This window comes from Apus apus, chromosome 16 (genome assembly GCF_020740795.1).
Source record: "Apus apus isolate bApuApu2 chromosome 16, bApuApu2.pri.cur, whole genome shotgun sequence".
Lineage (NCBI taxonomy): Eukaryota > Metazoa > Chordata > Aves > Apodiformes > Apodidae > Apus > Apus apus.
In genome coordinates, this window is record NC_067297.1 from 12,388,519 (window position 1) to 12,415,437 (window position 26,919).

At 43.4% G+C, this 26,919-nt stretch overlaps 2 protein-coding genes and 1 long non-coding RNA gene across 5 annotated transcripts in view; all 3 read left to right on the forward strand.

Moving 5' to 3' along the window:
• The first annotated feature begins 827 nt into the window (after positions 1-827).
• BCL7A (BAF chromatin remodeling complex subunit BCL7A) lies at positions 828-21,015 on the forward strand. Of its 2 annotated transcripts, none has more exons than XM_051634440.1 (6): positions 828-1,052; positions 9,234-9,315; positions 12,570-12,666; positions 13,801-13,968; positions 16,225-16,346; positions 17,365-21,015. In XM_051634440.1, the coding sequence occupies exons 1-6, from the start codon at positions 961-963 to the stop codon at positions 17,434-17,436; spliced, it is 633 nt and encodes a 210-aa protein (XP_051490400.1). In that variant the 5' UTR covers positions 828-960; the 3' UTR covers positions 17,437-21,015. The 2 variants fall into 2 exon arrangements, with proteins under 2 accessions (XP_051490400.1, XP_051490401.1); XM_051634441.1 differs by lacking the exon at positions 828-1,052 and adding an exon at positions 5,210-5,318.
• Positions 21,016-22,128: 1,113 nt separating this feature from the next.
• Positions 22,129-23,738, forward strand: LOC127391564 (uncharacterized). The gene is made up of 3 exons (XR_007891075.1): positions 22,129-22,294; positions 22,680-22,715; positions 23,588-23,738. It is a non-coding gene; the product is annotated as an uncharacterized LOC127391564 (long non-coding RNA).
• A 914-nt stretch (positions 23,739-24,652) lies between these two features.
• MLXIP (MLX interacting protein) overlaps positions 24,653-26,919 on the forward strand; it is a 45,379-nt gene continuing 43,112 nt past the window's right edge. For both annotated transcript variants that reach the window (XM_051634422.1, XM_051634424.1), the window contains exon 1: positions 24,653-25,043. In XM_051634422.1, the coding sequence (XP_051490382.1) occupies positions 24,673-25,043 (371 nt within the window). In that variant the 5' untranslated portion in view covers positions 24,653-24,672. The remainder of the gene's footprint in view (positions 25,044-26,919) is intronic.

Genomic DNA, 26,919 nt, shown 5'->3' on the forward strand with positions numbered 1-26,919 from the left:
AGTCGGAAGGGACCCCAGGGACCCCTAGAGATCATCTAGTCCAACTCTCCCACTGAAGCAGGATCACCCAGAGCGCTTTACACAGGACTGTATCCAGGCGGGTTCTGAACATGGCCAGAGATGGAGACCCCGCAACCTCCCTGGGCAGCCTACTCCAGTGCTCCAGTGTCCCCCGCGGCGCCCGCTGTCCCCTCGAGCCGTCCCCTCACCCTGTCCCTCACCTTGTCCCCTCGCCATGTCCCCTCACCCTGTCCCTCACACTGTCCCCTCACCCTGTCCCCGCACCCTGTCCCTCACCCTGTCCCCGCACCCTGTCCCCTCACACTGTCCCCTCACACTGTCCCGCACCCTGTCCCCGCACCCTGTCCCTCACACTGTCCCCTCACCCTGTCCCTCACCTTGTCCCCATGCCATGTCCCCTCACACTGTCCCCGCACACTGTCCCTCACCCTGTCCCCTCACCCTGTCCCCGCACCCTGTCCCTCACACTGTCCCCTCATCCTGTCCCCTCACACTGTCCCGCACCCTGTCCCCGCACCCTGTCCCTCACACTGTCCCCTCATCCTGTCCCCTCACACTGTCCCGCACCCTGTCCCCGCACCCTGTCCCTCACCCTGTCCCCTCACCCTGTCCCCTCACACTGTCCCCGCACCCTGTCCCCTCACCCTGTCCCCTCACCCTGTCCCGCACACTGTCCCCGCACCCTGTCCCGCACCCTGTCCCCGCACACCGCCCGTCCCGCGCGCCGGCCCCTCCCCCCGTCCCCGCGCGCGGGCTGCCGGCGGCGGCGCGGGGCGCGTGCGCAGTGCGCGGGCCCGGCGGGCGGGCGGAGCCGAGCAGCGCCGCGCCGAGCGGAGCGAGCATTGTGCGGGCGGGCGGAGGGACGGACGGACGGACACCGCCAGCAGCGCCGAGCGCCGCGTTCCCTGCCGAGGCTGCCGCCGTCCCCCCCCCAGCAGCATGTCGGGTCGGTCGGTGCGGGCCGAGACCCGGAGCCGGGCGAAGGATGATATCAAACGGGTGATGGCGGCCATCGAGAAAGTGCGCAAATGGTGAGCGGGCCGCGCCGCGCCGGGACCCCGCGCCCGCCCCCGCTCCCCTCGAACCCCCGCCGCCCTCCCGTCCCCCGCGCCGTTCCCTCAGGGGCCCGAGCCCGCCGGGCGGCCGCGGGGGGCGGGGAGCCGGCGGCACCCAGAAGCCATTTCGCTCCTGCGAGTCACATGAAGGCGGCGGCGGCGTGTGAGGGCGAGAGGCGGCTCCATTGTGCGGCCGAGCCCCTTCCCCGCCGACCCCCGCCTCTCCCCGCCGACCCCGGCCCGCCGCTGCGCGGGTCCCGGGCCGGGCCGGGCGGTGAGGGCGGCGGGCGGCGGGCCGGGCCCGGCTCCTCCCGTCGACTTCCCCACAAAGGGCCCCGAGCAGCGGGCCTGGAGGAGCCGCGCCGCCTGGGCTGCGTGGAGCCGGAGCCCGGAGAAGTGTGATTCTGTTTGAAAAGCAACAAGCCATTGAAATACCCGTGTAAAGCGCCCAAGAGTTTATCTTTTAATCGTGATTGCGTATATATTTACTTATTTCACCTTGCAAGTTGCCGGGGTTGGCCCGTGAGCGCAGCGCACCCGAGCGGGATCGTCTCCCGCAAACGCTCCGGCGGGTGTAAATCCCGAGCGGGAGAGGGCGTGTAATTGCCGCTGGAATTAATTGTATATAATTGAAGGTTGTACCCCTGGTGAAATGATTCCCTTTTGTTAGGCCTTAAACGGGTTTTGGCATTTTCCCGCTTTTGTCTTCCCCCCCCCCCCCGCTTTTGTTAGGAAAATCAACATGAGGTGTTTAAACAATATGATAAATCAGTCGCTGCAATGGGCTGAACTGTCGGTCCAGGGTTTTTGGATGGGATAAAGAGCAGTGCCAGTGTGACTCAAAAGGGAATCTCTTGTCTTTCAGCAAGTTGACTGTTCGATAGTCTTTGTGCATGCATCTTAGAATGAATTATTTAAACATTTGAAATTCACGGGGAAATCCCTTGTGTTGGTATTGCTCTGCATAACTCAGCTGTTTGGAACCCAGTAAAATAAGAGGACACTTTTCTTGCAACCCACAGTTCATGCTTTGCTTTCGTTTAGAAGAAGAGTGAAATACAGAATGAAACGTGTTTGTTATTGGGGTGGATTGTTGTGTTTTAAATGGCCTTGAGCAGATGAATGGGCCATTGGCTTGAGCTGGACAAGGAATCGGGACGTGTGTGTCCAGTAACACAGGGCACGAGATGGGGATTTCAAAGAATCCAGCCTTTGTGCGGGGAGCTGGAGCAGCCCGAGCTCCACAGTTCGGTTGGTTTCAGGAACTCTCTTCTACTCCGGTGCTGTTTTTAAAATGCTGTTTGCTGACTCGTGGGCCAGCTTTGAAGGATCAGAACAATATATAGTGACGTGACAGGACTTTTGTTCAAAAGGGAGTGTTGCTGGATGTGTGGGACTGCTTGGTCTGTAGGTATTCCATTCATGAGCACAGCATACTTCCTTTGAATCTTAGTTTGTGGATTTTGGAGAGGAGTCGGGGCAGAAGCATGACTATTCAACACAATGTCTAATTTATTTTATTTTCTTGGCGAGGGCTCTCTACCATCATGCCAGTTGCTATGGCTCCCTCTATAAAACAGAAATCTTACTGTATAAATAGATTTTGTGCGGTTTAAACCCTCATGAAAGACAACTTGCTTTAAGGTGTTCCAGTACAGAATCGTGCAGTGTTTCTTTTGATTACTGTCAGAAGTATTTGTACGGCTTTGTGTGTGTGCATCTCACAAGTATTTACGTAAATAATTATTTTTAGAGGAATCATAATTTGAAGCCAAATCCACTCTACCTGCAGTCAAGTACAGTGGGAAATTGTCAGGAGAGATTCTCTGTCTTGTGGTTTAAATGTTTTGAGAACACTTGGCTTGTTAAATTCAACTTTACACACTAGCAATTCCTGCATCTTCAGAAGAGCCACATAGGCAATTTCCAAGTGTGCAGTTTCATTTGCATAATAGGAGAAATTTGTTGCCATCCACAGCTCTTCTGTGGAAATGCAGCCACTGAAGATTAAAATACCTTAGATCCAGCGTTTCCTAGAAGAGAGTTTTCCGAGGCTCGTGCGCTCAGAGCGCCGCGTGCCAGAGATGAGCAGAGAGGCAGAGCTGGGAACTCCTTGGAGTTAGTGGCTCTGTGTGTCTTGCCCAAAGTCCTGTTGCTCTGGGAAGCCTGGCTCTGCAATATTCCTGTGTGCCTGTACTGCCACGTCCATGGATGTGCCTATTGGAAAGCAGTTTTCATCAGTGCAGAACTTTGTTCTTTAGAAAATGAGTGTTCTTCCTCAGACAGGGAGCCCTTTGGTGCAGGTGCCCTGTCTTCATGTGTGTTTGTAGAGCATCTAGCACTTCTGCTGTTACTGCAACTCCATAGTAAACAGTGAAGTCATTACATTTTTGTCTTGAGATTAATGTCACTATCTGCTTTGTTTAAAGTACTCTCATGAATGAGCATCTATTTTAGAAAAACACAGCCATGTGTCTTACAGAGTACGTAGTGGTGTTGTATTTGTGTGGCAGAAATGTTTACTTTCCAGTGCTAAGAGAGTAGTTCTACTTACTTTAACAGTACTTAAAATTTTATTTTCAGTCTGTTTAACAAAATCCTCTGAGAGATGCATGTCAATGAGTTTTGACAGGTACAGGATTGTTTTTTGTCTTTAAAGATTGATGGGTGTGTGTGGATTCTAAATGGGTTCTCAAGAAGAGAAGCAAAAACTATTATGCCCTCAACCAGCATTAGAAAAATACTGGAAACACTCTTTGGTTTATAAAAGTCTGGTATATTAAATGGAAGAAAATGTATAAAATAGGCAAGAGGCAAGCCTAAGTGGTAGGATGTTTTGGGAGGCAGTGAAGTAATTTGCACGGGTCTATAGCACTGCTGGGCTTCTGGACAACTGTCCAGACATGTAAGGGTGCAGGTATGGGGTGGCTGATGGGGATAGGGACCCTGATCTAGAGGGTGCACCAGGAATGAGGAAGTCTGACTATTGCCTGGTCTTTGATTTGCAGTATTTTTGCAGAAGTCTTTTGACCCTTTCTGACACACCAAAGCCATGATCTAGGGATAGTGACAGCACCTTATGAAGAAGAGGTGAGCCTAGGCAACTGATGAAAGTGCTCACAGAAAGTGCTACTTATTTATTATGACAGGGAGTTGGCTGTAGAGACATGTCTTGGGATGTAGCTTAAAACAAAGCCTGTGGTGTAGGAGTTGAGGAGCAGTCACCGCGGGCAGTGAGATCATGTTACCTGGTACTGTTGGTTGAGGTCATTGGCTGTGGCTACTTAGAGGAGAATTTCTAGACAGTGTTGCTGTCGCTTTTCTGTTTGCTGTCTCCATTCAGACTTTGGCTAAAACATTTTTGTGTGGTAGTCAATGCTCTGAAATGGAGCTTCATTAGGTTTTTCTTACAGCAACAGGCTTTCACTCTGAAGGGTAGTTATGACACAGAGCTCTGTAACATGATGTCTTTGGAAAAAGACTGTTGGCAACTACCAGACTGGCACCCTAGTTTCATCTGGCTATGCTGGCTTTGTTTGGTGTCCTGCTAAGATTGTAATTCAGTAGCAGTTGAAGTAAAAATATCCAGTGAAGTGCTGTAGTGGCCCAGACATGCTGTTATCATGCTTGAGTTATGCTACGTTTTATCTGTCTCATGGTTACTGCTTTTTGAGCCAGGATATGCTCTCTGACTTCAGGGCAAGTTGGGTGTATGTTAGAGTTTTGTCATGGATAAGCCATGTTCCTCTTTACTGTAAGAAAAGGTGCTTGTTGCAAGGTGGAGCTTAGCAGAGCTAGTTTAAAAACATGCTGGCCTATGGGAGGTAGAGGGGACACTCCTGATGCATCATATCTAGATAAGATTAAAGAGAAGGTCTGAATCTGAAAGATTAGTCTTTGTCCATTCATGCTACATGATATTGTAATTGCAACATGGACAAGAAACACCATGTATGTTTGGGGCTGCCTCACCTTAGTCACTACATAAACATCTTCATAGCAATAGGTGTGCCCTGAAAAGCAAGCCTACGTCTCAAAAAACAATCTTTTTTTGGTGCCTCTTACAGCACTTTTTGTGTATAATAACGGCGTTTTCTTTCCCATTCCCCTTTCTCCTTTGCTTGATCCCACAGGGAGGTCATAATTCTGTGATTTTCACCAAACTCTGTTGCAATGCAAGTGAGTGTGATGTGATAAATTCAGCATTATGACGTCACTTCGTGATCATCAGCAGAAGATGGGGTATGTGGGAGCAAATCCTTGTGTCAATACAGATCACTGTGATAAATGGTAGTCACGGTAAAAGGCCAATCAACTGTGAAAGCCTTTTCTTGAATGATAATTTATTGGCAGTAAAGGCTTTCTGTTTCCGTGCCATCAAATGTTTCTAGCACTCACTGCTGCTGCAGAAGCTGCCTTGACACTTTATGTATAAGTGTAATATACACTGTTGTGTCTGCTCACTGGTATATTACTTTTATACATGGAATTTGATATTAATCTTTGGTGCTTTAGTGTTAATATACAAAAGATAAATATATTTGAGAGTCTTGGGCTATTTAGAGTGGGGAATTGAGTGTATAATTATGTGAGTTCTAGGATATTAGTATGCCTCAGGCATAACCACTAAAGAAGTGTTGATACTAATGCTTGCCCTACGTATCCTTGGCTGTCCTCTAAATGCTGTGCAGATACGGTTCAGCATTTAAAAATGCTTTAATACAATTTCAAATAAATGTAAGGGTTTGTTTTTGATGCATTGACCAGTTTCTGAATTTACTGTAACTAAAATACTTAGGATACCAGTGTGGAAGATTACAGGAAAAAACATTATTGTATGTATTTTAAAGTTTTACCACTTATTGTTATGTCTGAGTCATTAATGGAGGAGCAGGAGAGGTTTGAAGCCAGAAAAAGATGTAGATTTTTTGGTAAAGCTGTGGAGTTTATGAACTAGGCAGGGGCAGGTAAAGTTGATAAATGCCACATTTTTAGCCTCATTAATTCTCAGGTTAATGGTGTTCCATCAAACCACCTTCTCCAATCCACCAGTCAATATAGAGACCAACCTATATAGTATAACAGGGGGACAGTGCAATAAAATATATTGCCTAGTGACTGCTTAACAAAGGTGGAATGGAGTTATGGGGGTGGAATTCAGGTCAGGGGAACGCTCCAGGGAGACCTTAGAGCACCTTCCAGTGCCTGAAGGGGCTCCAGGAAAGCTGGGAGGGATTTTTCATCTGAGAGGGCAGTGATAGGACAAGGGGTAATGGTTTTAAACTGAAAGAGGGGAGATTTAGGTTAGACAGCAGGACAAAGTTCTTCACCGTGAGGGTAGGAAGGCACTGGAATAGGTTGTTTGGGGAGGTTGTTGATGCCCCCTCCCTGGAGGTGTTCAAGCCCAGGCTGGATGAGGCTTGTGCAGCCTGGTCTGGTGGGAGATGTCCCCGCTCATAGCAGGGAGGTTGGATCCTGATGATCTTGAAGGTCCCTTCCAACCTTCACCATTCTATGATTCTATGAGTGGGTTCAACAGGAGATCCATTTTACAGAGAAGAAAACAGTTTGAGTAACTACTTCAGGTTTCACACCACAATGGGCACAAGCTTCATTAATTCCTCGTTCCTACTCTGGCATTTGGTCAGTGAGAATATTTTGTAGTCTGTGCAGAATATTTTGTAGTCTGTGCAGCATTTAGCAAGCTCATTGTTGTGGGCAGCATCAGTAAGTTGTCAATTCTGGCTGAATGAAAAGTCCCTGGTAAGCAGCCTGGATGGTGTCTTTGCACAAAAGAGAAAAAGTGAGTGTTCGGAGTAGAAGTGGTTTGGGCGTTTCTTTTGTTTGGTTGGCTTGGTTTTTGGGTTTTGGCTTGAAATGGAAAGGCAGCAAGTGTTACAGATAATATTCAAAGTTTTATTTGCAATAAACATAATAAATCCTGAAGTTATTTTACCCTGCTGATCTTAAATGTCTGAAAGTCATAATGTTTCTTTGTTAACAAATGCCTGTTTGTGCTGCCAATGCTTTTCTTAAGTTCTAGGGGAGGTTGTCTTTTTCCTTATTAATACTTTAATGGTCTTAAACCCTCCATACTGTAAATGCTTAACCATGTAAAATATTGCAATAATAGATTTAGCCAGAAGTGTTTGCAGGACTGGGATGTTGGTGTACTTCCATCACAAAATATCCTTATTCCCATTGTTTGAATTACTGTGTATTGAATTCAATTAAAAAATCCCTAGAGCTGAAGGTTGAAGTGGTACTTAAGAAGCTCAAAAGAATTGTCAGGGCTAACTTTAATGCTAGAAGGAAAAAGTTACTAATTTAGGTTTCCTCCTGTGTTCTACAGTCTGTCCAGTGAAGATGCTGTGTGAGGCTGCTTTGAGATGCTAACAGGTATCTTGAACTTTTGGTTTTCCAGTGCAGCATCTCTAAGTGATATTTTGCTATAGGAAAAGACTAAAATCTTGATTATTTTTTTTTTTTAAAGGCATTTATTCACCTCTCCCCACATCCAAAACAAAACTCCAGCAAGTTTTATTTCTGTAATTTGAAAGGTTTTCCTAAGTAAAATTAAGTTTAGTTTGTCTTGTATCCTTAAGAGCAACCTGATATCATCATGATCATCTCCTCACAATTAAGTATGCTCTCATTATTGACATGCCCTCATCTCCACTGTCATTTTATCACATCTAGTGGTAGAGCTCCAAATTAGCATATAACTGGGTTTTGACACATGTTAAAATACCCAAATGGATGTATCTAAACACACTGAGGAAAAACTGTGCTCCAGGAAGAGCAGTGGGAAAGAAATGAATCAGAAATAATTTTGTACTTTAATTAAAATACCATTGTGGACAGATCCAAAACATACCAAATTGCCATATATAGCCTTTTTTTATTTTTTTAAACAGGAAAGTGTCTCCTCTAAAGGGAAAGCAAGTAAGATTTGCTTTAGTAGCTAAGACAAATAGTCAGGAGGATGTTTGTGGCATATGTACAATGTGGCTGCTCTTGATTCTGGAAGCCCTTGCTAAAAATGGAGCTATTACATATATATTTGGAGTCACATCCAGCTTCTCCCATCCTGCAAAGAACATTTAAAATTTTTTTTTAATCTATAACTGAATCCCAGATCTCTTCTTTAAATGGGTTTTTAAAAACATGTGCTTGAGATCTCATGCCAAATTAATTTCAGATGTTCCTGAATGTTTAATGGAATTGGTCTTTGTTGTTAACTTTTAGTCGATCCATTTGCAGAGCTGTATTGCAAAGCCAAGAACCAGCAGTGGTAATCTGTGACCTGAAAACTGATCACAGAAACGTGATGAAATTTCTCTGGCATTGTGGACCTTCCTTTAATATTCTGATGTAAAGAGCTCAAGGAATTCATCCCTTCAGCATCCTTTCCATCTCTGCGCCCTGTGTCTACGTGACCCCCTAATGCAGTGGTGCCCCCCAGCCTAAGCTCCTTCACCATTTGTCAGTGTCACCACTTCATGGCTGGCTGGCAGGGGTCTGCTCAGAGTGCCCCAGGTGATGCTTTTTCCCTCTCTTGATAGCCTCAGCCTTTCCTTTCCAAGAGAGCTTGGCTCTCCGGAGTCTGAATTCTGCATCATGGCACATATTGGTACCAATAAGGCTGTTGGTTCTAAGGCTGGAATTTCAGAGCTGTCTGACAGGAGGTTGAGTGAATGTTAAATTGCTAGCAGCAAATTTCTGCCCAGAAATAAACCTCAGATGGTCAAAATGCATTTAGATTTCTAATACCATTAAACAGCTTCATGACAATCAAAACACACAGGTCTGTCTAAAACCTCTTCTGCTCTCTAGAAACTTAAGTGAAAATTGTAGGCATAAATCTGCATTTTCAATAGCTGTTCTTCTTAACTGTACCTTTAATCCAGATCTTATTACTGCTACAGCAGTTATTCACCTAGTCAAGTAACAGCCCTTAGAAATCTGGAGGTTAGCAGTGCTCTAACAAGTTTTTGAAATGCAAAGAACAATTTGCACAATGCAGTACTAAAGACTATGTAATAGAGATCATCCTCCTTAATAGCCTATTTAAATCCTTGACAACTTACAATAGTAGATCACTTGCTTTTGAATCTGAAATTTAACTTTAACTTCTCCTGCATTGTAATTTTATAGGGAGAAGAAGTGGGTGACAGTTGGCGACACATCCCTAAGGATTTACAAATGGGTCCCAGTAACAGAGCCTAAAGTGGATGATGTAAGTATCCTGCTTTTTTCAAGATGTAGCCACTCACCTTCAGGGAAAGTCAAAAGAATTATGCTCACTCTTCTTGGAGCCTTTAAGCTAAGGCTGGTGTGGGTCTTGCAAGCCCTGGACTAGAAGAGCTCTAGGGAAATGGTGATCTCTACGAAAGTGCTGTTGATGGTTCAGTGGGTGACAGTCTTCCTGGAGCCAGCTTGGATCAACTCTCAGATAACTGTGAAAACATGCAGCTTGAAACTGATTTTTTAATCCTTTCTCTAACATAAATGGGAGGTGAGAAGGGAAAGTTGACATGAATTGCTTTTCCCCAATTCTGCCTGATGCTTTAAGGGAAAGTAGCTGGTTTGGAACTGTGCAGAGAATGTTTGTGCATCACTGCTGTTTTTCTTCAAAATAGCTGCAAAACAGTGAAGGGCAGGAAAATCCTGTGGAACTGAGGTGACTTGTATTAGGATGTGCAGCCCAAGCAATACAATAAACATGCTTCTATTGAGATGTATCTTTTGTTTTGATAAATATGCATGCATCGTGTTTATGTTCCTAGCATGCACTCTTCATGTGCTGTGATAAAATCACATGGCATAGAAATAAGTGTAAAAATCAAAGTGATAGAGCTTACAAATGGGTTTTGAAAATGCATGTTGCTCTCATAAATATATTGTTATAGAGAGAAAACTAATCCATGGTACCACAGTAAATTAATGATACAGTAGAATATATATCCCAAGTTTGGGACTCCTTCCTTGGGCTGTCATGTGCTTTTACTTTATTTCAAATATGAGGCCTATCTGGAAGAAAACTACTGTGTTAATAACTGTGTAAAATGTTGGTTTCTCAGACAAGTTAGTGTCTTGATCTTGTCTTACTCAAAATCCAAATTCAAGACCTATTTTTTATTATGGTTTGTTTGGTTTTTTTAACTGCGTTTGTTTCTTTCTGTACCCTTGGTGTTGTACCAGATTCCTGTGACTGTCAGAGTTGTGGTGAGTCTCTTGTGTTCCCCAGTGCTCAAGCAGCATCTCTAAAATAACCTCTGGTGAATTGGGGAAGTTTTCCTTGTTTCTTTACAGAAACTTTTTCATTCTTTCTAGTTGTCAGATGTTTGGACTTGTTTTTATTGTACATAGGGGGAAAAGCTGTGCTATCTATGTGTGTGAGAGAGAGATTTAGGGTATTTTGGCTCATGGCTTCTAGAAATTGTTTTCCCACAGTTAAGCTGTGCTTGCATGATGAGTACCATGGAACTTTGAAATAGAATTTCTAGTGAGTTTCTAGATTAATTTTCAGGTTGTCTGATACATGAAGTCAGATGCTTTGTTAAGAAGAATGGGTTTTTTTAACAGTCTCTACTCACAGAGTTTAATTGTAGTTTTTGAGCCATAAACTTTAGGTTTAGTTGTTGTGCAGTTGCTGCAGACTTATGTTGTAAGATTTCTGTCTTTTTGCTCTGGAGCTTCTCACAATTGCACAGTTCTCACAAAAGTGCATATATAAAATAATAAATACCAGATATAGGTCATCTGGACTGATTTTGTCATGGACATCCTTTTATATCTAATTTCACCCCCTTGTGAAGGAGCAGACAGCATACTTGCTTTTTACTAGAACAGGAGAATGGGATCTGCCTCATGTTTCAAATGGAAGTTGTCTTTGATTTGAGTGAACACAGATTAGGCAGGTTACTTCCCTCTCTCACATGTTGTTCTTAAACCACTGACATTTTTTTTAACTAGAATTAGCTGGGCTCTTTACTCCTACTAGGTCTGTAAGGCTGTTGTAGAACCTCAGCACTTTGATGGTTAAACCTTATTGAAAAAAAACTTGTCAGCTTAAATACTCACAGACATTTTTCAAGATTTCTCTTGTGGCAAAAGTGTCCTTTTTACTTTAAAAAAACAACAACAAAAGAAAACCAAACCTGAGAGAGATTATGTTGCCTCTGAACTTTCATTTTGCAGAGGTAAAGAGGTCTGTGTGCCTTCACCTGTTTCACATATTGGACAATAAAACCAGGCTTCTCCGAAGTAAAAATATAGTTTAAAAATAAGCCTAATAATCTATTTAAAATAGAGGGAGAAGTCCTTCTAGGCATCACTTGTTTAATTTCTTCTGCATTCTTAGACAACATTTGAGCATGGCCGTAGTTCTTTCCCGTATTGGGGAGGACATTGTTTTATCTGAATAGCTGGATTGCAGAGTTCTTCCTAGAGTCAGGCTTTTAATTGTGTCCTCAGCAGGCAGCAGGATCCTCCAGCAGCAGAGCAGCTGGCTCTTGCTCCTGTGAGACTCATTACGTCAGCTTTTAATTGCCAGTGCTGCATCCCTTGCATCCCTCAGCAGGGCAGAGCTTCCCCGCGCCGGGTGCCACTGCTCTCCCTTTGTTTTACAGCTTGCAGCCCATACGTTCAGTCATGAGGATGTTGTGACCTATTGTTCATGTAGGCTTGCTTATGCTATTTGCTTTAGGCCAATCTGATTTTTCTTAATTAATCTTTTAATAAAGAAACAGCATTAGCTGTAGAGAAGGAGGAGGTGGCTGCAGTGTTGGTCATTGGAAGGGAGGTAAAAAGCTGTCTCTTAAGTGTTAAAATTCTAGATCTGTTACCATTCTTGCTGTGCTTGAATCCATGTTGTCCAGGTGTATTCTACAAGCTTTCTGATATGAAGGGAGAATTTATTGAGTTTTGTAGCTGTGTGTTAGTAGACATTAACTGTACACTGGGCAGAGTTATGGGCTCAGAAATCAGGTAGTTTCATGAATTTTAGCCCTGCCTCTGATCAGCAATGTTCTTCCCTTTTCCTGGTGTAGCAGTGATTCTTCTGACCTTGTTTTTGTAGCTGTTTGGACTGAGTACAGTGTTAGTGGCCAGCACCTCCCAAATTCTCCAACTCAGTTGGAGCAAGCCAGTTAATCACTGTGTCTCAGATCCCGTGTTTGTAGCTTGAGGGGTATTTCTGAGAACCTCTACTTTTCTAAAATGTTGTGCAGTTGTTTGAAGATGGAAAACATATTTAAGTACTAACCTTTACTAGAATTTCTGGATAAAATACTCTATATCCTAGTGTTTTGTGTCATGAAGAGTACAATTAGAAAAACAACTCTGCAGTTATTGGGACTAGTGCATTATTGATAATGTCATTTATTATTCTATTGGCTTTATTTCTCACTTGAAATCGAGAGGTGCATGCAGAAGTAATGAGTGGGAAAGGTTTTATATTGCAACATGGATTTTTCCTTTGTTTTTCAGAAAAATAAGAACAAAAAAAAAGGCAAAGATGAAAAATGTGGCTCTGAGGTCACCACTCCAGAGAACAGCTCCTCTCCAGGGATGATGGACATGCACGGTGAGTGGGAGAAAGTCAGCCCCAGTTCCCTGACTAGACTGCTGAGGATGTGTAACCCAACTGTCCAGTTTTCTGTTGCTCTGATGTATGGACAACATGATTGAGTCAAAGTGAAAACAGCATCACATACTTATTTCGTACCTTAGACTACTCTTCTGTGGATGTTCTAACACTTGTTTAAATGCCATTTTTGTTTGTGCTCTGTGGGGAAAGAAAAATTGTTAGCAGAGCTGAAGATGAAAATAAAAAGAAATAGATACTATTCAAAATACTGCACTCAGCTGAAGTAGTAACTTGGGAAGTTTGCTGCTTCAAGAGCCAGAAGACCCTCAAAGCCTCAGTGGCACCTATTATAATTTGGACAGTCAGAATGGTGAAGGTTGGAAGGGACCTTCAAGATCATCAGGCTCCAACCTCCCTGCTACGAGCAGGGACACCTCCCACCAGACCAGGCTGCACAAGCCTCATCCAACCTGGCCTTGAACACCTCCAGGGAGGGGGCAGCCAAAACCTCCCTGGCCAGCTTGTTCCAGTGCCTTCCTACCCTCATGGTGAAGAACTTCTTCCTGCTGTCTAACCTAAATCTCCCCTCTTTCAGTTTAAAACCATTACCCCTTGTCCTGGAGCCCCTTCAGGCACTGGAAGGTGCTCTAAGGTCTCCCTGGAGCCTTCTCTTCTCCAGGCTGAACAGCCCCAACTCCCTCAGCCTGTCTTTGTACCTTGTTGGGATTTTGTTGTTTAGTTTTTTGTTGTTGTGTTTTTTGTAGGTTTGTTTGTTAGTTAGGCCTGTGTTATATGAACTACTGAAATGAGACTGTCACTTCAGTTAATCTGTACAACATTGTGGGTTCTTTGGGATGAGTTAAAAATCTTCTGGTTTTATTGTATGGCAATTTCTTGTATAACATTGGTTAGAGCACCTTTTTTTGAAGTCTTCTGGTTTTTAGTAACTGCTAGGAAGCTCCTGTATTACAGTATAGGCTGCAAGAGCAAAAATTGTGGTGGTGTGGTAAAAAGTTGATGTAATGTTGGACTAAATGCTTGGACTTGATCGGAGTAGATACAGAGGAATTAAGATGTGTCTCTTTATCTTGTCAAATTAGACTTTCTTATTTTTAATTCTTTTATTACCAGATGACAATAGCAACCAGAGTTCAATAGCTGATGCTTCTCCAATAAAACAAGAAAACAGCAGTAATTCAAGTCCAGCCCCAGAGCAGAACCTGGCAGCACAAGCGGACGGCGCTGAAGTCAAGCCTGACGAAACTCAGACAGAAGCAAAGGAGCAGCCTGGTTCAGAAGGTAAGCTGAAAATGCCACCTTCAAAGCCAAACAACAGTGATCATTTATTTGCTTATCCCTTTTAGGAACTGAATAATAACAATTTGAAATAAATGGTTTCTGAATTCTCAGAAAACGGGTCATAATCTCTCTGGCCTACCAGTGATCCCTCCATACAACTGGAAAGGTCAGAGTGACATTCAGGGTCTTTTCAAAGAGAGAACAAACAAAATGCTTAGTTTATTGTTGTCATAATCTCAGTCTTGAAAGAAGAAATAATTTAAAATCATCTTTGAAATGGCTGCTACCATATAGTCACACAAATTCTGGGAAATAATTACTTTTATAGATCCATGAATGTTCATTATGCGGTGTGACAGTAAAATAAAGCTGAGATACTTCAAAATTACTCATTAAATTTTGTAAACTTTAATGTAAGCTGTCTTTTTTTATTAACCTGCTAATTATGTATTCAAAACTTAGCTCTGAATTCTGTCCTATTTTTCTGGAAGCATTACAAGATTCTACTGCAGTTGTGCACAGACTAAAAATACATGTGTGTTGAGAGATTGTTCTGAACCTCACTCTTTAAATGGTATTTTGAGTAATTGAAACATGCTCTGTACTTATATTCCTGGGAAGATAACTTTCTCCATCCTGTTACAACAGATAAAGGATGTCCTTAACACCATTCTGATTGTTTGGTTGCAGAATTCTTCTCATAGCAAAGCAATTATATTACACCCTCCTAATTTAGTTCTTAGCTCAGTAGATCCACAGACCAATTTAATTTTGGAGCTTTTATCTCGGTAATCCCAGAATGGTTAGGTATGTGAAATGTTGTTATTGTTAATTGTGGTTAAAATTTGACAACTGAATTGTCACCAAATTAAAACAGATCAGAATGCCATATCCTTAAAAAATATAAATCTCAACTAGCATATTTGGTCACAATAAATGTTAAGGATTTACTCCCAGGTCTTAATATTGTCTGAACCTGCTTGTGTGAAGTTGTTACATAGCGTATGTGTCCCCCTGACTAAATTTAGGTTCAGGGAAAATCACACCGAGTTCTCTGGATTAGCTCCAGAGCCAGTTACTGTAAAAGGAAAGGGAAAAATAATGGCAAAAAAGCCCATTATTAATGTGGAGGTTTTTGTGTGGGGGTTTTTTTGGTTGGTTTGTTTTTTTGTGGAGTTTTTTATTTGGTTGGTTTGGGTTTTTTTGTTATATGTTGTGTTAAAAATTTTATATAAATAATTCTTTATCTATCCAAGTGTTATGATCAGTCAGTCCTCTGGAATTGTGACTGTTTGCTGGGTAGGGTTGATGACTTTGTTCATCTGTCTCATGTTACTACAGTGAAATCAGGGAGGTTCCTTAAACATAGGGGACAGTTTGGGTGGTCAGAAATGCCTAATGTGGATTTTTAAAAGAAAATCATTCAAGGTGCATTCAGAAGATTTTGCTGTGTAAGCAAGTCATTGCAGGCATTCAATAGCCTGGGGCTTGGCAGTTTTAAATAGGGATCCCCTCACCCAAAGGCCAGTAGATCTTTAACCTGTAAAGACATTTTAAGTGCCCCTGTCCCCTCTTTGAGTGAATGAGTGCTCAAGTCCTCTCTAAGTCTTGCTTTGAGAGAGAGAGAGAAGGGTTTCAAACAAACAAGGCAAAAAAAAACACCTCAAAAAACTGGAAGCAGGTAAGAGCTATAACAAGCTGGAAGACTTCTCCACAAGTAGGCAACAGAATAAAGAAATTCTATAACCTGAATGGTCAAGCCAGCTAACTGAATTTCTCTACATTATCTTAAAAGTAGTATCAAGCAAAAAAAGTGGATCTTAAGTATATGGCTGAATTTTGGTCTGGATAAGTTCATTCTGTCTCCTTAGCTACACAGTTTTAGATTCATTGGTAACCACAGTTCAACCCTTTTTGTAGCTGCCTTTTCCTTCTGGACTGCAGCAGTTGCGCTGCCCCTTCAGCCCCTTCGGAAGTGCTTGTGGCTTTGACCTGGGGCTGTTCCCGGGGAGCGAGGGCTCAGCTCCCTCTAGGGACCAATTCCAGCAGTTGTCTTCTGCCGGCAGCAGCCAGAGGATTTGGTCCTGGAGCTTGAGCCCAATTCATTAAATTCACACAGTTGTTGTGTGTGTTATCATTAATGGCTACACGTGGGTGAAAGTTACGTGTTTAGGATGTCGCTAATGAGAAGATATCCTAAAAGCTCCTGCTGGATGCTTTCATTTGTGTTTTTAAAATTATTTTTTGAAATTTCAGATACCTCTGATGAACAGAATTCACAGTCTTCAATGGAAAATTCCATGAACAGTTCAGAGAAAGCAGAAGTTCAGTCCTCTGGAGAAAACGATATAATTACAGAGGCATCTAAAAATTCTCAGGTAATTCTAAGTGCAAAAACCCAATTATCTGGAATTTGGAAAAGAGCTTTTTATCAAAAAGCGTATGTAAGGAGGCCACTTGTCTATTTAGGCCCATTTCCAAAGGTGATGACAGTTAAGGCAGCTGTAGAATATTAAATATACTATGTATCTGTTTCTGTGGTTAGTTTGATTGGGGCTTCTTGCATTTCACATAGTTTGAGCAGTACGACTAGATTGGTCTGGTTTACTTTTCAGTTTCCCAAACCAGTCTGTGTTAGTTATATGTAAGGGAATATTAAAAATTCATGTTAATAAATTGCTTGTCCCTAACCCACTGGACAGGCCCCTTGGAGGACCATTCAGAAGTAAAATACCTTATATGAAAGTAAATTTATGTAGCAGTTACAGAACCACAGCTTTGTCTCAGTTGGAAAAGACCTCTAAGATCACAGAGTCCAACTGTCAAACCATCGGTTAGGAAAGTTAATGTTTTTAGATTTAGTGTACAAGTTGTTTTAATGTTTACTCACTGGTATAGTGAAAAATTCCAGATGAGTGGGAGAAGAACTATCCCTGTAGTTGTCACCCCTCAGTCCACTGGTTTTCCTTGTAGGTGGTTGGTTTGTTGCAGTGCACACCTTGTGCTTCCCAAGCCTTACTTGTTCTGTCCTGTAGAGGCTGCTTTGGGAACAGCAGGAGAAAATGGGTGTGCCCCTGGTGTGTGTTGTGTCCCAGTGTGGAGCTGAGGGAAGGCTGGGCTATCACCGTTTGCCTGGAATATTCACTGTGTTTTTTAGCCTGGAACTAGAATTTTCCCTTTATCAGTAGATTACAAGAAGGTGAAGTAAGGTGTGAGTAGAGGAGTAATTTCAGGAAGCAAATGCACTTGGTCATGTCATTGTTGCCTCCGGGGATGCCTTCTGCTTTACAAATGACACACTGGGGGGGATTTGTTCATGCTTTTTGTTTGGTATCTGTGGTGTCTGAAATTCAGTGCAATGATAACCTGGTTGTTTTTCTTTTCCCCCTCCCTAAGGACTCTGAAGGAGTGCCACCTTCTAAAAAGATGAAAGTAGAGGCTTCCCAACAAAATGTTGAAGAGATTTAGACTATAGATTTTTCTGGTCAGTTTTTATGTAAGGTACATCAGTGGGCTTAATTATAGAACAACCTTACTTAAGCATCTTCTCTTGGATGAGGACAGAACTCCTAACTTTTCAAGTTACCAAGCAAAAATCCAAGAAAGCCTAACAAAGGTTTAACTTCTCAGACACTGAAAACTTTTTCCTGTGAAACAAACATTGAGAACTTTTAAGTTACTGTCTCTGAAATGGTTGGAGTAAACAACTCAGGAGGGGTCTACGCACTGTTTCTAAAGTCAAAATTACAATTATGTTGCTGCTGTAATTTTTTTTTTTTCATTTCTCTATTTAACATTGTAAGATATTTAAGGATGGTACAGGTCAGGTATTAGCTTTCATGTGAAGTTCATTGTTCTGGCGTGATGTCTGCTTTTGTTTCGTGCCTTGTGTTCTGAAAACAGTGCTAACTTAAAAGTTGTTTTGCAACTGTCTCCTTTGCAAAGTGGCCTATGTTTGTATAATGCCATGTAGTAAGCCTTTTTTCTCTTTTTGTCTTCTTTTTTCGTTTGGGGTTTTTTGTTTTGTTTTTGATTTTTGAATCCCTGGTGCTTCAAATTTTTACAAAATACTATTTGATCAGGAAGCCATTTTCACTCTTGGAGTCCAAGGAGAAAAAGGAGCTTGGTATTTTATGTTAGCAGCTATAGTGGAGATCTTTTATTGAATGCATGGCATTCGCAACTGTAAATTTGGTCTTCTAAATACTTAACTTCATCAGAAGTTAACATGATCTGTTTACCATTTGTAGTCCAGATCTGAATATATACTATAACACAGCAGTTAAAATACTTAACGTATTAGGTCCAGATCTCTGTACTGGGTACAACGTGCTTTACAGAAAAGTTCCACTATGTACATAAATAGGATCAAAGGGATTGATGCACAGTGAATTTATTTTCAGTTGGTCTTTTTTGATATCATGTTTTCACTGAACTGGATTTCATTGTACTGTTTCTTCATAAGATGTTTACTTCTGTGATCCAGGTTAATACTGTATCTGGGATTTCCTTTTTTTTTTTTTTTTTCTTTCAGCAAGTCTTGTAAATAAGCCTTGTTGTATCCACAGTCCCTACATCATTGTTAGAAATGTTCCTTTCCCAGCTGTGTTGAAGTGTGCTTATGCTCAACTTGATGTAAAGTCATCAAGTATGTGCAACTCCCTCTGATTTGTGGCATCTAGAAGTGCAGAACTATCTGCTCCAGGTCACAAGGGCTTGATCTTACAGTGGTCTTTGTACTTCCAGGGTGAGCTCCTGGTTATAAACCCCTGGTGTTGGTGGGAAGTGCTTATTTCTCACCACACACACACACACACACATACCAAGGGATGGCAGGATCAGGCCCTTACTCTGTCTTCGCTTTCTGTAAGAGATGGAACTTGTAGTTTCAAATATAATCTCACAGCTATGAAAATGGTTGCATATAGTTTGTAAGCTAAGAACTGTAAATACTTTTTTAAATGGGGGGGGGGGGGGGAAAGGCTTCCAGTTGATACATTTTCATAATTAGCTCTTCATTAAGCTTATTTATTTCTGAATTCTCCAGTAGTGAAAATGGCTTGCACTTAGACTACTGCATTGAGTTTGCAATTACCACTTTATTATGGAAAACAATGGGGAGGTGGGGGAGGGAGGAAGGGAGGAGTGGGGAGCCAATACTGACCTTCCATAAGATGTTTGTAGGATTGAACTCCAAACAACATATGACACTCAGTTTCAGAGCTTTTCCTTTATGTTGCAAATAAAACTTTTTTGGATTTTCACTGAATAAAATTCGATTGCAAATCATTCATGAAAACAGTGTGCTCCCTAATAAGTTTTTGGGATTTCTGGTCTGATCATGAAGCCCATTAACATCCTGAAAATAAGGAAATGAGGAGCCAAAAACTGTATTTGCACAATATATGCAATGAAACGGTAGAATTCTCTCTTGAATTGTGTGTATGCCTAAAATGTGGATAACTGGTCAATGATGATTGATTTGTATGTATATTACATTCAGATTTAAGTGATATTTTGTGAGAAGTTCTATTGATATATGAAATGGGCAAATTTAGAAAGATTCAAACTTTAAAATATTTTTTATTTGCTAACTTTTCTGTTGTTTTTAATGCTAAAACAAAACAAATCTGATGCCACCTTTGACAAGTAGTCATGTTTACTAGTCCCTATCTTCAGGTGCATCACAGCAAGTCTTTAGTTTTCATTTTGTAGATGTTTCCAAGGGAGTAAATAGACTTTTTGTTTAGAAACTAATTCCTGTACTTTAGGAAGAAATAAAATATATAAATAGCACTAAAAATACCTCAAATTTTTCATTAGATAGAAGCATTTATTGGCATTATTGACATCAACAGGTTTAATTACAAACTTCTTTTTCTCTCCTGTGGCTTCTGCTCAGAACTGTTAGTTGTTCTGTGGCTTACAAGACAAGGCATCATAACCATATTCCTAGAGGCTTTATTTCTAAAGTAGTAATGCTTTATTTACAGCTTATACAGAATACATTCAGAATTTTGGTTTTTTTTAACCAGAGATTCTAGTGACAACAGACAACTGAACAAGCAGATAGATTTGGGTTCCTTAAACCTGTTACTGTCAGTCTCTAAGGGAAGAGACTGACATTATCTGATAGGAAGAAATCCAAAATAGTGTATAAGACTGTTATTAGTCTTTTTTTGAAGTGCCTGATAACATTTATGGGCCAACGGATGTGATTAAACACATTTTAATGCCAGAAAGTACAGATGGGACCAAACCAGAACATGGAATTCAAATCGACCTGAGGTTTGAAATCAAATCTAAATCCAGCTTTTTTTTTTTTTTGGCTTGGACCTATCTCTAACAGAAACTTGTTTTATGAACTCATTGTAAAAAGGTTTATTGAAAGCAGGAGAGATGTAATTTTCCTCAAGATGACTGAAAGTTCTCATACAGCTGATGTTTTAGAAATAGTGCAAATATCCAGAAGTGCTTCCTTGCTACAATGCTGAATGTTGGAGCTTCAGTTACAAATAAACACAAACAAAAATAATAAAGGAAAAAGAAAAAAAAAAGAAGAAAGAAAAAAAGAAAAAAAAAAGAAAGAAACTAGAGGCAAGCAAGTAAATTAGCTGAGTTTGTGGAACATGTGGGAAGGCCTTCTGAATAAGAGATTTACTCAGCCAAACATTTTATAGCAGAACTATTCCTTGGAATTTTTATGCTTGGGAAAGTAGTTGTTAAACATTCCAAAAAGTGCTGGCACTTAGAAAACAACAACAACAAAAAAAATTAATCAACAAGGCAGTATAAAATATTGGTTTTGGGTGGCTATCTTCATACATAAACTTTGTCATGTTTTGGAATGTTCTTTATATCTAAGGGCCTGTTAGAAGGTGTAAAGAATTTTGTTTTCTTCAATACCTAATCGTTTTCCATCTTATGATTTGTGTGTGTGTGTGTGTTGTACAGCAGTATAATTTTTCACTTATTTATTCCATCGGTAGTTATGGTTTGTACAATGTACAATGGTTTCATTTCAAAAATAAAATTGAAAAAACACAACATGAATGCTGCGTGAATAATTTTTATCAGGAAACAATCTCAATTTGTTTGGTTTTGTTGTTTGGTTTTGTTTTGGTTTTTTTTAATTTACAATAAATTTCTGGTTTTACAAATGGTATTTTTAAATGTGCATTCTATGGTGGTGTCTTATTTGGTAACTTGTAAATTGATTCACCTTTGGGTGCACCAGAGGTGTCTTGATGCTGTAGCAGGACACTGAGCAGGGTGGGGGCAGTTTGTTGTTGTAACAACAGCAAACAAATAGATCTGGCCAACGTAATTACAGTAAACTGTGGAATAATTTGGTAATTTAAGGTGCTTATGTCGGCTTGGTGCTCTCTGCTTGTGTGTTGTGGTAACTCGGAGGGAGGAGGGCACAGCGTGGGAACGAGCTGCTGGAAACACGCTCAGGTCTGATGCTAGCAAGGGTAAAACTACTTCAGAGTTTTGGAAAGATTCTTTACATTCAAAATGGATATAATGTGTCCAGCTTATTTTTAGTGTTGTGTGTGCTCAGTCCCAAAGTAGCCCGCAGTTTCACTGGCAGCTGAACTGCCTGCTGGCTCATCACAACCAGAAGGGTGAGCTGCAGCCAGCTTGCCTGCTCCCAGCTTGGTTTTGGTGCTCTGAGCATGCTGTCATCAGCTGCTTAAATTTGCTAACCTGGGAAGAAAACTACCTGTTTTAGTTAGGCTTTTTTCTTCTCTGGATTAGTGAATTAAATCAGCAGACTTATATAAAGCAATTCTGTATAGGGTGGAATTGGAGAGAGAGAAAATAACAGGTAGAAATGAGGATGTAATTCAAGATGAGCCTCAGAATTAAAGGCATCTGAACAAGTAAGGCTTGTGCTGGTGAAGGAGTGAGCAGCAGGGCAGGAGCTGGAGGTTGGCCCTGTGGTTTGCCTGGGAGCAGGAGAGGCAGAGGAGCCAGGGGAATGGTTAGGGGGTGGCAGGGCTCCCAGTGCCTGCAGACAGCCCCACAGGCTGAGGCATCAGGAAGATCCCTTGAGCTCCTGTGCAGAACGGCAAGTTTTATCTTCCCGTCTGTAGATTTAAAAGGATAATCTCTTACCACTAAGTGTTGTGGAGTACACTGAGGGTGTATTTTTAAATAGCTTTAATGTCTCTCTGCTCTGTGTGTGTTACAGTGGATTCTAAGTTGGTAAATGGCTGTCTCCTCCTATGCTAAAAGCCCGTGCTGTTGAAGGAACACCACCAGAAGATGGTGGCCTGTGTGTCACCTTGCACTGCAGATTGCTAAAAAACCTCAAAAAATGGTAACAAAAAGCATACTCTAATATGCTGCTGTGGGCCCTTAGTGTTGCCCTGTGCATCCTGGAATTTCTTACTGTGGAGGAGGAAAGGATAGCTGGGAGCCTTGGCATGTTGCTGGTCACTTAAATCCGGATCTTAAAAAGGCAAAGGAAGAGGTCTGTCTCCAAAATAACTGGATATATTTTAAAGGGATGCCTCTTTCCTTGCAACTGTAGTATTTGCACTGAGAGTAACTAGAGGAGAAAACCCTGAACTGCATCAAACGTTAGTCACAGCTTACAGCTGCTACCCCTGGTTTAAATGCTGGTTTGGTGTGCTAACTCTTTCTAGAAAATTGCATTGCTACCTAGTGACCTTATTTGACAAGTTACCCCTCTTTTCATCCAGGAAGAAGCACGTGTGGCTGGCTTACAATTTTGTGAGGTAAGTGTACAGGTTGTCATGAAAGGACTGTATACAGTGCTGCTGTTGTTGTGTGGTTATGATTTTCTGAGTTCAGGTGTAGTTCTTAGCCAACTACATGTAAGACTTGGATACTGTAAAATTATGAATGTTGTTTTGAAATGTTTTCATTTTTTGTATTTAAAGTACTCCTGGTCAGAATGCCTTGCTGGGAGATAGCTCTTTTTTTTTTTTTTTTTTTTTTTTTTAACCAACTTTAATATAAGGTAGCAATAACCAGCTTTGAAGCTAAATAGATTGTGGCCTTTTCTTAATTTTAGTCATATGCCAAGAGCTGAGTGCTAAGAGCTGAGTGCTAGTCTTGATTTGTAAAGATTTCTAACATATCCCTCACATGATGTGATCATGCCTTAGGGCTCCTTTCATGTGTGGGGAAGTATTTGGACCTAATGCTCCTTCCCAAAACATGGTGATCTGTCTTGAGTTCATGCTCTCTGATGGAGAATCACTGCAAGGGTGTAATTGTGGTATTGCAGGAATGCCTCTTCCTTCTGTGCCCAAGACTTGCTGTCTCTGTCCTTTGAGTATCCCTTGATCTTATTTCTGGTTTTGCAGAGCTGAAAAAGTAGCATGTGGCAATGTACTGTTTGGGCTCTTTTTTCCCTCCTGACGATAACTATGTAGAAGAGCCTGTTTTTTCTTTTAAGTGAGAGATCTAGAACTGAGAGAATTTAAGTAACTGAATATAAATGCTTTAGAGTATGCCATCTAGAATACAGTTGCTCTTCTGGTTTGCTCTACAGGGCAAGCTAGAGATCTTTTCTATTGACTTTGTATATATGTACAGAAATATATATGGGTTTTGTTACTGTAAGCTGCTGTTCTCTCCCCAGCCTAACACATCTACTGGCCCTATTGCTGTGCCTTCATGTCGACCTATAGGATCCATTGCTTCCTTTATGCTTTTGGGAAGGATCAAATCCGATCTTTACTTCCCCTGGAACAATTGTGCTTGCTTTACACATGCCACCAAGCAGGTCTGTGGGTGAGGTGTGAGTCACCAGGCTGGCAGTAGAAGCTCCCTGTCCTGAGATTTTCTCTGCAGTTGCAGGCTGATCCCTCCAGCTGTGGCTGCTGCTGGTCTCCAGCTACTTCTGTACTTGTCCTGGCTTCTTGCAGTCTGCCTCTGGAAGATAGCGAGCCATTTGCTGCATTAAGGATACTTTAAATCCATTAAATATTCCTAGCGTGGTCACTATGAAATCAACATTCTTCAGCCAGTTCTGGGCTGTCCTCTGCACCTTCTCACGTTCACAAGAATCCCGGAAGTTTAGGAGTGTTTTTTAAGCCCCTTGGCACTCTGTCTCCTGCTGGGTGGAATTGCCCCGCTGGGTCGCTCACACCAGCAGCCCCCGGGAGGCGCTGGGACAGCCCTCAGGCCAGCGGGCCCGGCAGCCGCGGTGCTGCCCTCCCCCGCCGCGGGGAGGCTGGTGGTGCCGCCGGGCTGCCCCGCGGGGCTGCTCCCGAGCCGCAGCCCCGTCAGGGGAAGGGTGAAAAGCAGGAGGGCTGTCACTTGTGGCCAGGAGCTGCCTGGTTCTGGCTGCGTGGTGGGGGCAGCCCGAACTCTGAAGGAGTTCCTGTAACCCCAGGGCAGCCTCGGGGGCTGTTCGGGGGGGGAAGCAGCCCTCAGAGCCTCGGGACTGCTGCCTTCCCTGCGGCAGAGCGGCCTCAGGGGTGCCTTCCAGTGGCCTTCGGGGTGGCTGATGGCGGCCTGGGGCTCTCCCTCAGGAGACATTGCCTCAGAGGCGGCTGAGGCCATCCAGAGAAAGCGGCCCCGGGCGTGGCGACGGCGGGACGGGCCCCCCGCCCGGGGCGCGGGGCCGGGCGGGCGCTGGGGCGGGCCGGGGGCGGGCGCAGGCGGCGGGGGCGGGCCCGGCGCGGGGCGGTGGCGGCGGGTTCGGTCGGCGGTAGCGGGGCAATGGCCGCCGACGTGTTCATGCGGCCGGCGCGGCTCCTCGGGGCGGCGGGGCCGCTGTCCGCCCGCACGGAGCCCGACGAAGACTCCTCGGACACGGACGACGGGGGAGCCTCGCCGGGCGGAGGGCGGCGGTGCGGGCCGCGGCGGGGGCAGCCCCCGGGCCCCCAGATCATCCACTCGGGCCACTTCATGGTCTCGTCGCCTCACAGCGAGCACCCGCCCAAGAAGGGTTACGACTTCGATACGGTCAACGAGCAGACCTGCCAGACCTATCAGTTCGGGGCGGCCCGCGGCGGCGGAGGCGCCGGGGGCCGCCTCAGCATCGACGCTTCCCTCACGAAGCTCTTCGAGTGCATGTCCCTGGCCTACAGGTACCGGCCGCCGCCCTGGGGCCGCGGGGTGGGGGCCGGGGGCGCGGGGCAGGGCGGGCCCGGGTCTGGGGGCGGTGCGGAGGGGCCCGCGGGGTGAGTCGCGGCGCTGGGGGAAGCCCCGGTTGGGCGGCGGGGATGGGGGGGACCGGGCCGGGGACCCGAGGGGGCGGTGAGGGGCGGGGGGCGAGGCCTGAGGCGATCGGCCTCCCGGGCAGGGGGTGCCCGTGGGGGCAGCCGAGCGTCGCCTTTTGGCGGTGAAACCCTCTCCCTTCACCCCCCCCCACGCGTGGGTGTTTCTGTCGGTTTTGTTTTTAATGAACTTCGGGATCCTCGCGGGCACTTTCCGTAGGCCGGAGACCGCGGCGGGAAAGCGTCGCCCCGGCCCCCGCCGGGTTGGGGGGAGCGGGGAGGTTGTCACCGGGGCCGGGAGGGGAGGGAAGGAATCGGGGTGAGGTTGGGAAGTGGGAGCTCGTTCCCGGCGTGGGAATGAGCGCTGCCTCTGCGGGCTCTGCCTGGCACTGGAGAATGCTCAGCATCTCCCGGGCAGGCTTTGGACTTAGTGGAAACACAGTGCTGAAGAGCCTCGGCAGAAATCCTTAAAGGGCAATGTAAAAAGAGCCCCGGTCTGGGTGAAAACCGGCCAATTTTTTTCCTTTTTCTTTTTTCCCCACAAATAGAATTATTACAACAAATTCAAGAAAGTAAGATCTGTCATTGTTTCCTTTGTTCCAGTGGTGGCAGCTGGTAGTAGCACTTCCTGGGTTTATCTGCGCCTTTTGCTCAGACTTCAGTTTGCTTTTAATCTCTTTAATAAGACATTTATATTCACATTTACTCCCTTTGTCTGTCATCCAAAATGGAGGCAGAGCTATGGGGTAGAAGTGTTTTGAGAAGATATATGCCTGCTTGAGTCTTTTGTTCCATGTGATACAGCAGAAATTGAATCCAATCTGATGTTCCTTCTTGAGCATATTTTGGAAGTTGATTAAAAGAGATATTGGAAAATGCCCCTGAGCATATCAACAGAAATATTTATTTTCATTCGTAGGAACCATATTAGCTTGCTAAAAGAAAATTAACTTTGCCTACCCCAAATTCTTCTATTTAAGTATTGCTCAGTGAAGAGGAAACAATAGAACTATGCATTCTGTACAGTTAGCAAGAAAATGTGTGTAAGGGATCTTCTCATTTTGATAATTTTTACCAAGCAAGTTATTAGTTACTGGCAAGAGAGCGAATCTCAGATGTGTGTACAACAATGGACACAAATTCTTTGCATTTACAAAAGCAATAAAAATGTAAAACTTGACTAAAACCCAACCAGTCTGCCCTTATTGTACAAGCTGAGAGGAACATGCTAAGGAACCACAGGTATTAAACGGGACAGAACTAGACTTCTCATGTGTCTCTTCTCATCTGCCTCTGTCAGCTTTATTTTGTGTTGTGCTTCCACTAGTGTATCGTTGGGATTTTGAAAGCCAGGATCACATCTAATGCAAAGAAATAATTCTGTGATACTAATTCAGCAATACCAAACTCTGATGTACATGTATAAATTAAGCACCAAATCTATTTTAGTAGAAATAATTTTATCCTGCTTGTTGGTAGTATAAGGCAAGGTGCAGATAATACCTTCTTAGAGGCTACCGAAGGAAAGCATATTCTTGGTATGTTTGTACTTGGATACCTTAAGGTTTGCTTAGTTGCAACCGTGAAACATCCTGCCCAGGCTCAGCCTGATTGTCTGAAGGTTTTGTGATAGATGTTTTAAATCTGCCTAACAAACCAGTTACAAGGTTGTGTCTAAAAAGGGTTAAAATAATTTTGGGAAGTCTAATTTGGGGTGATGGACGTGGGTATGAAATGAGGAGTCATC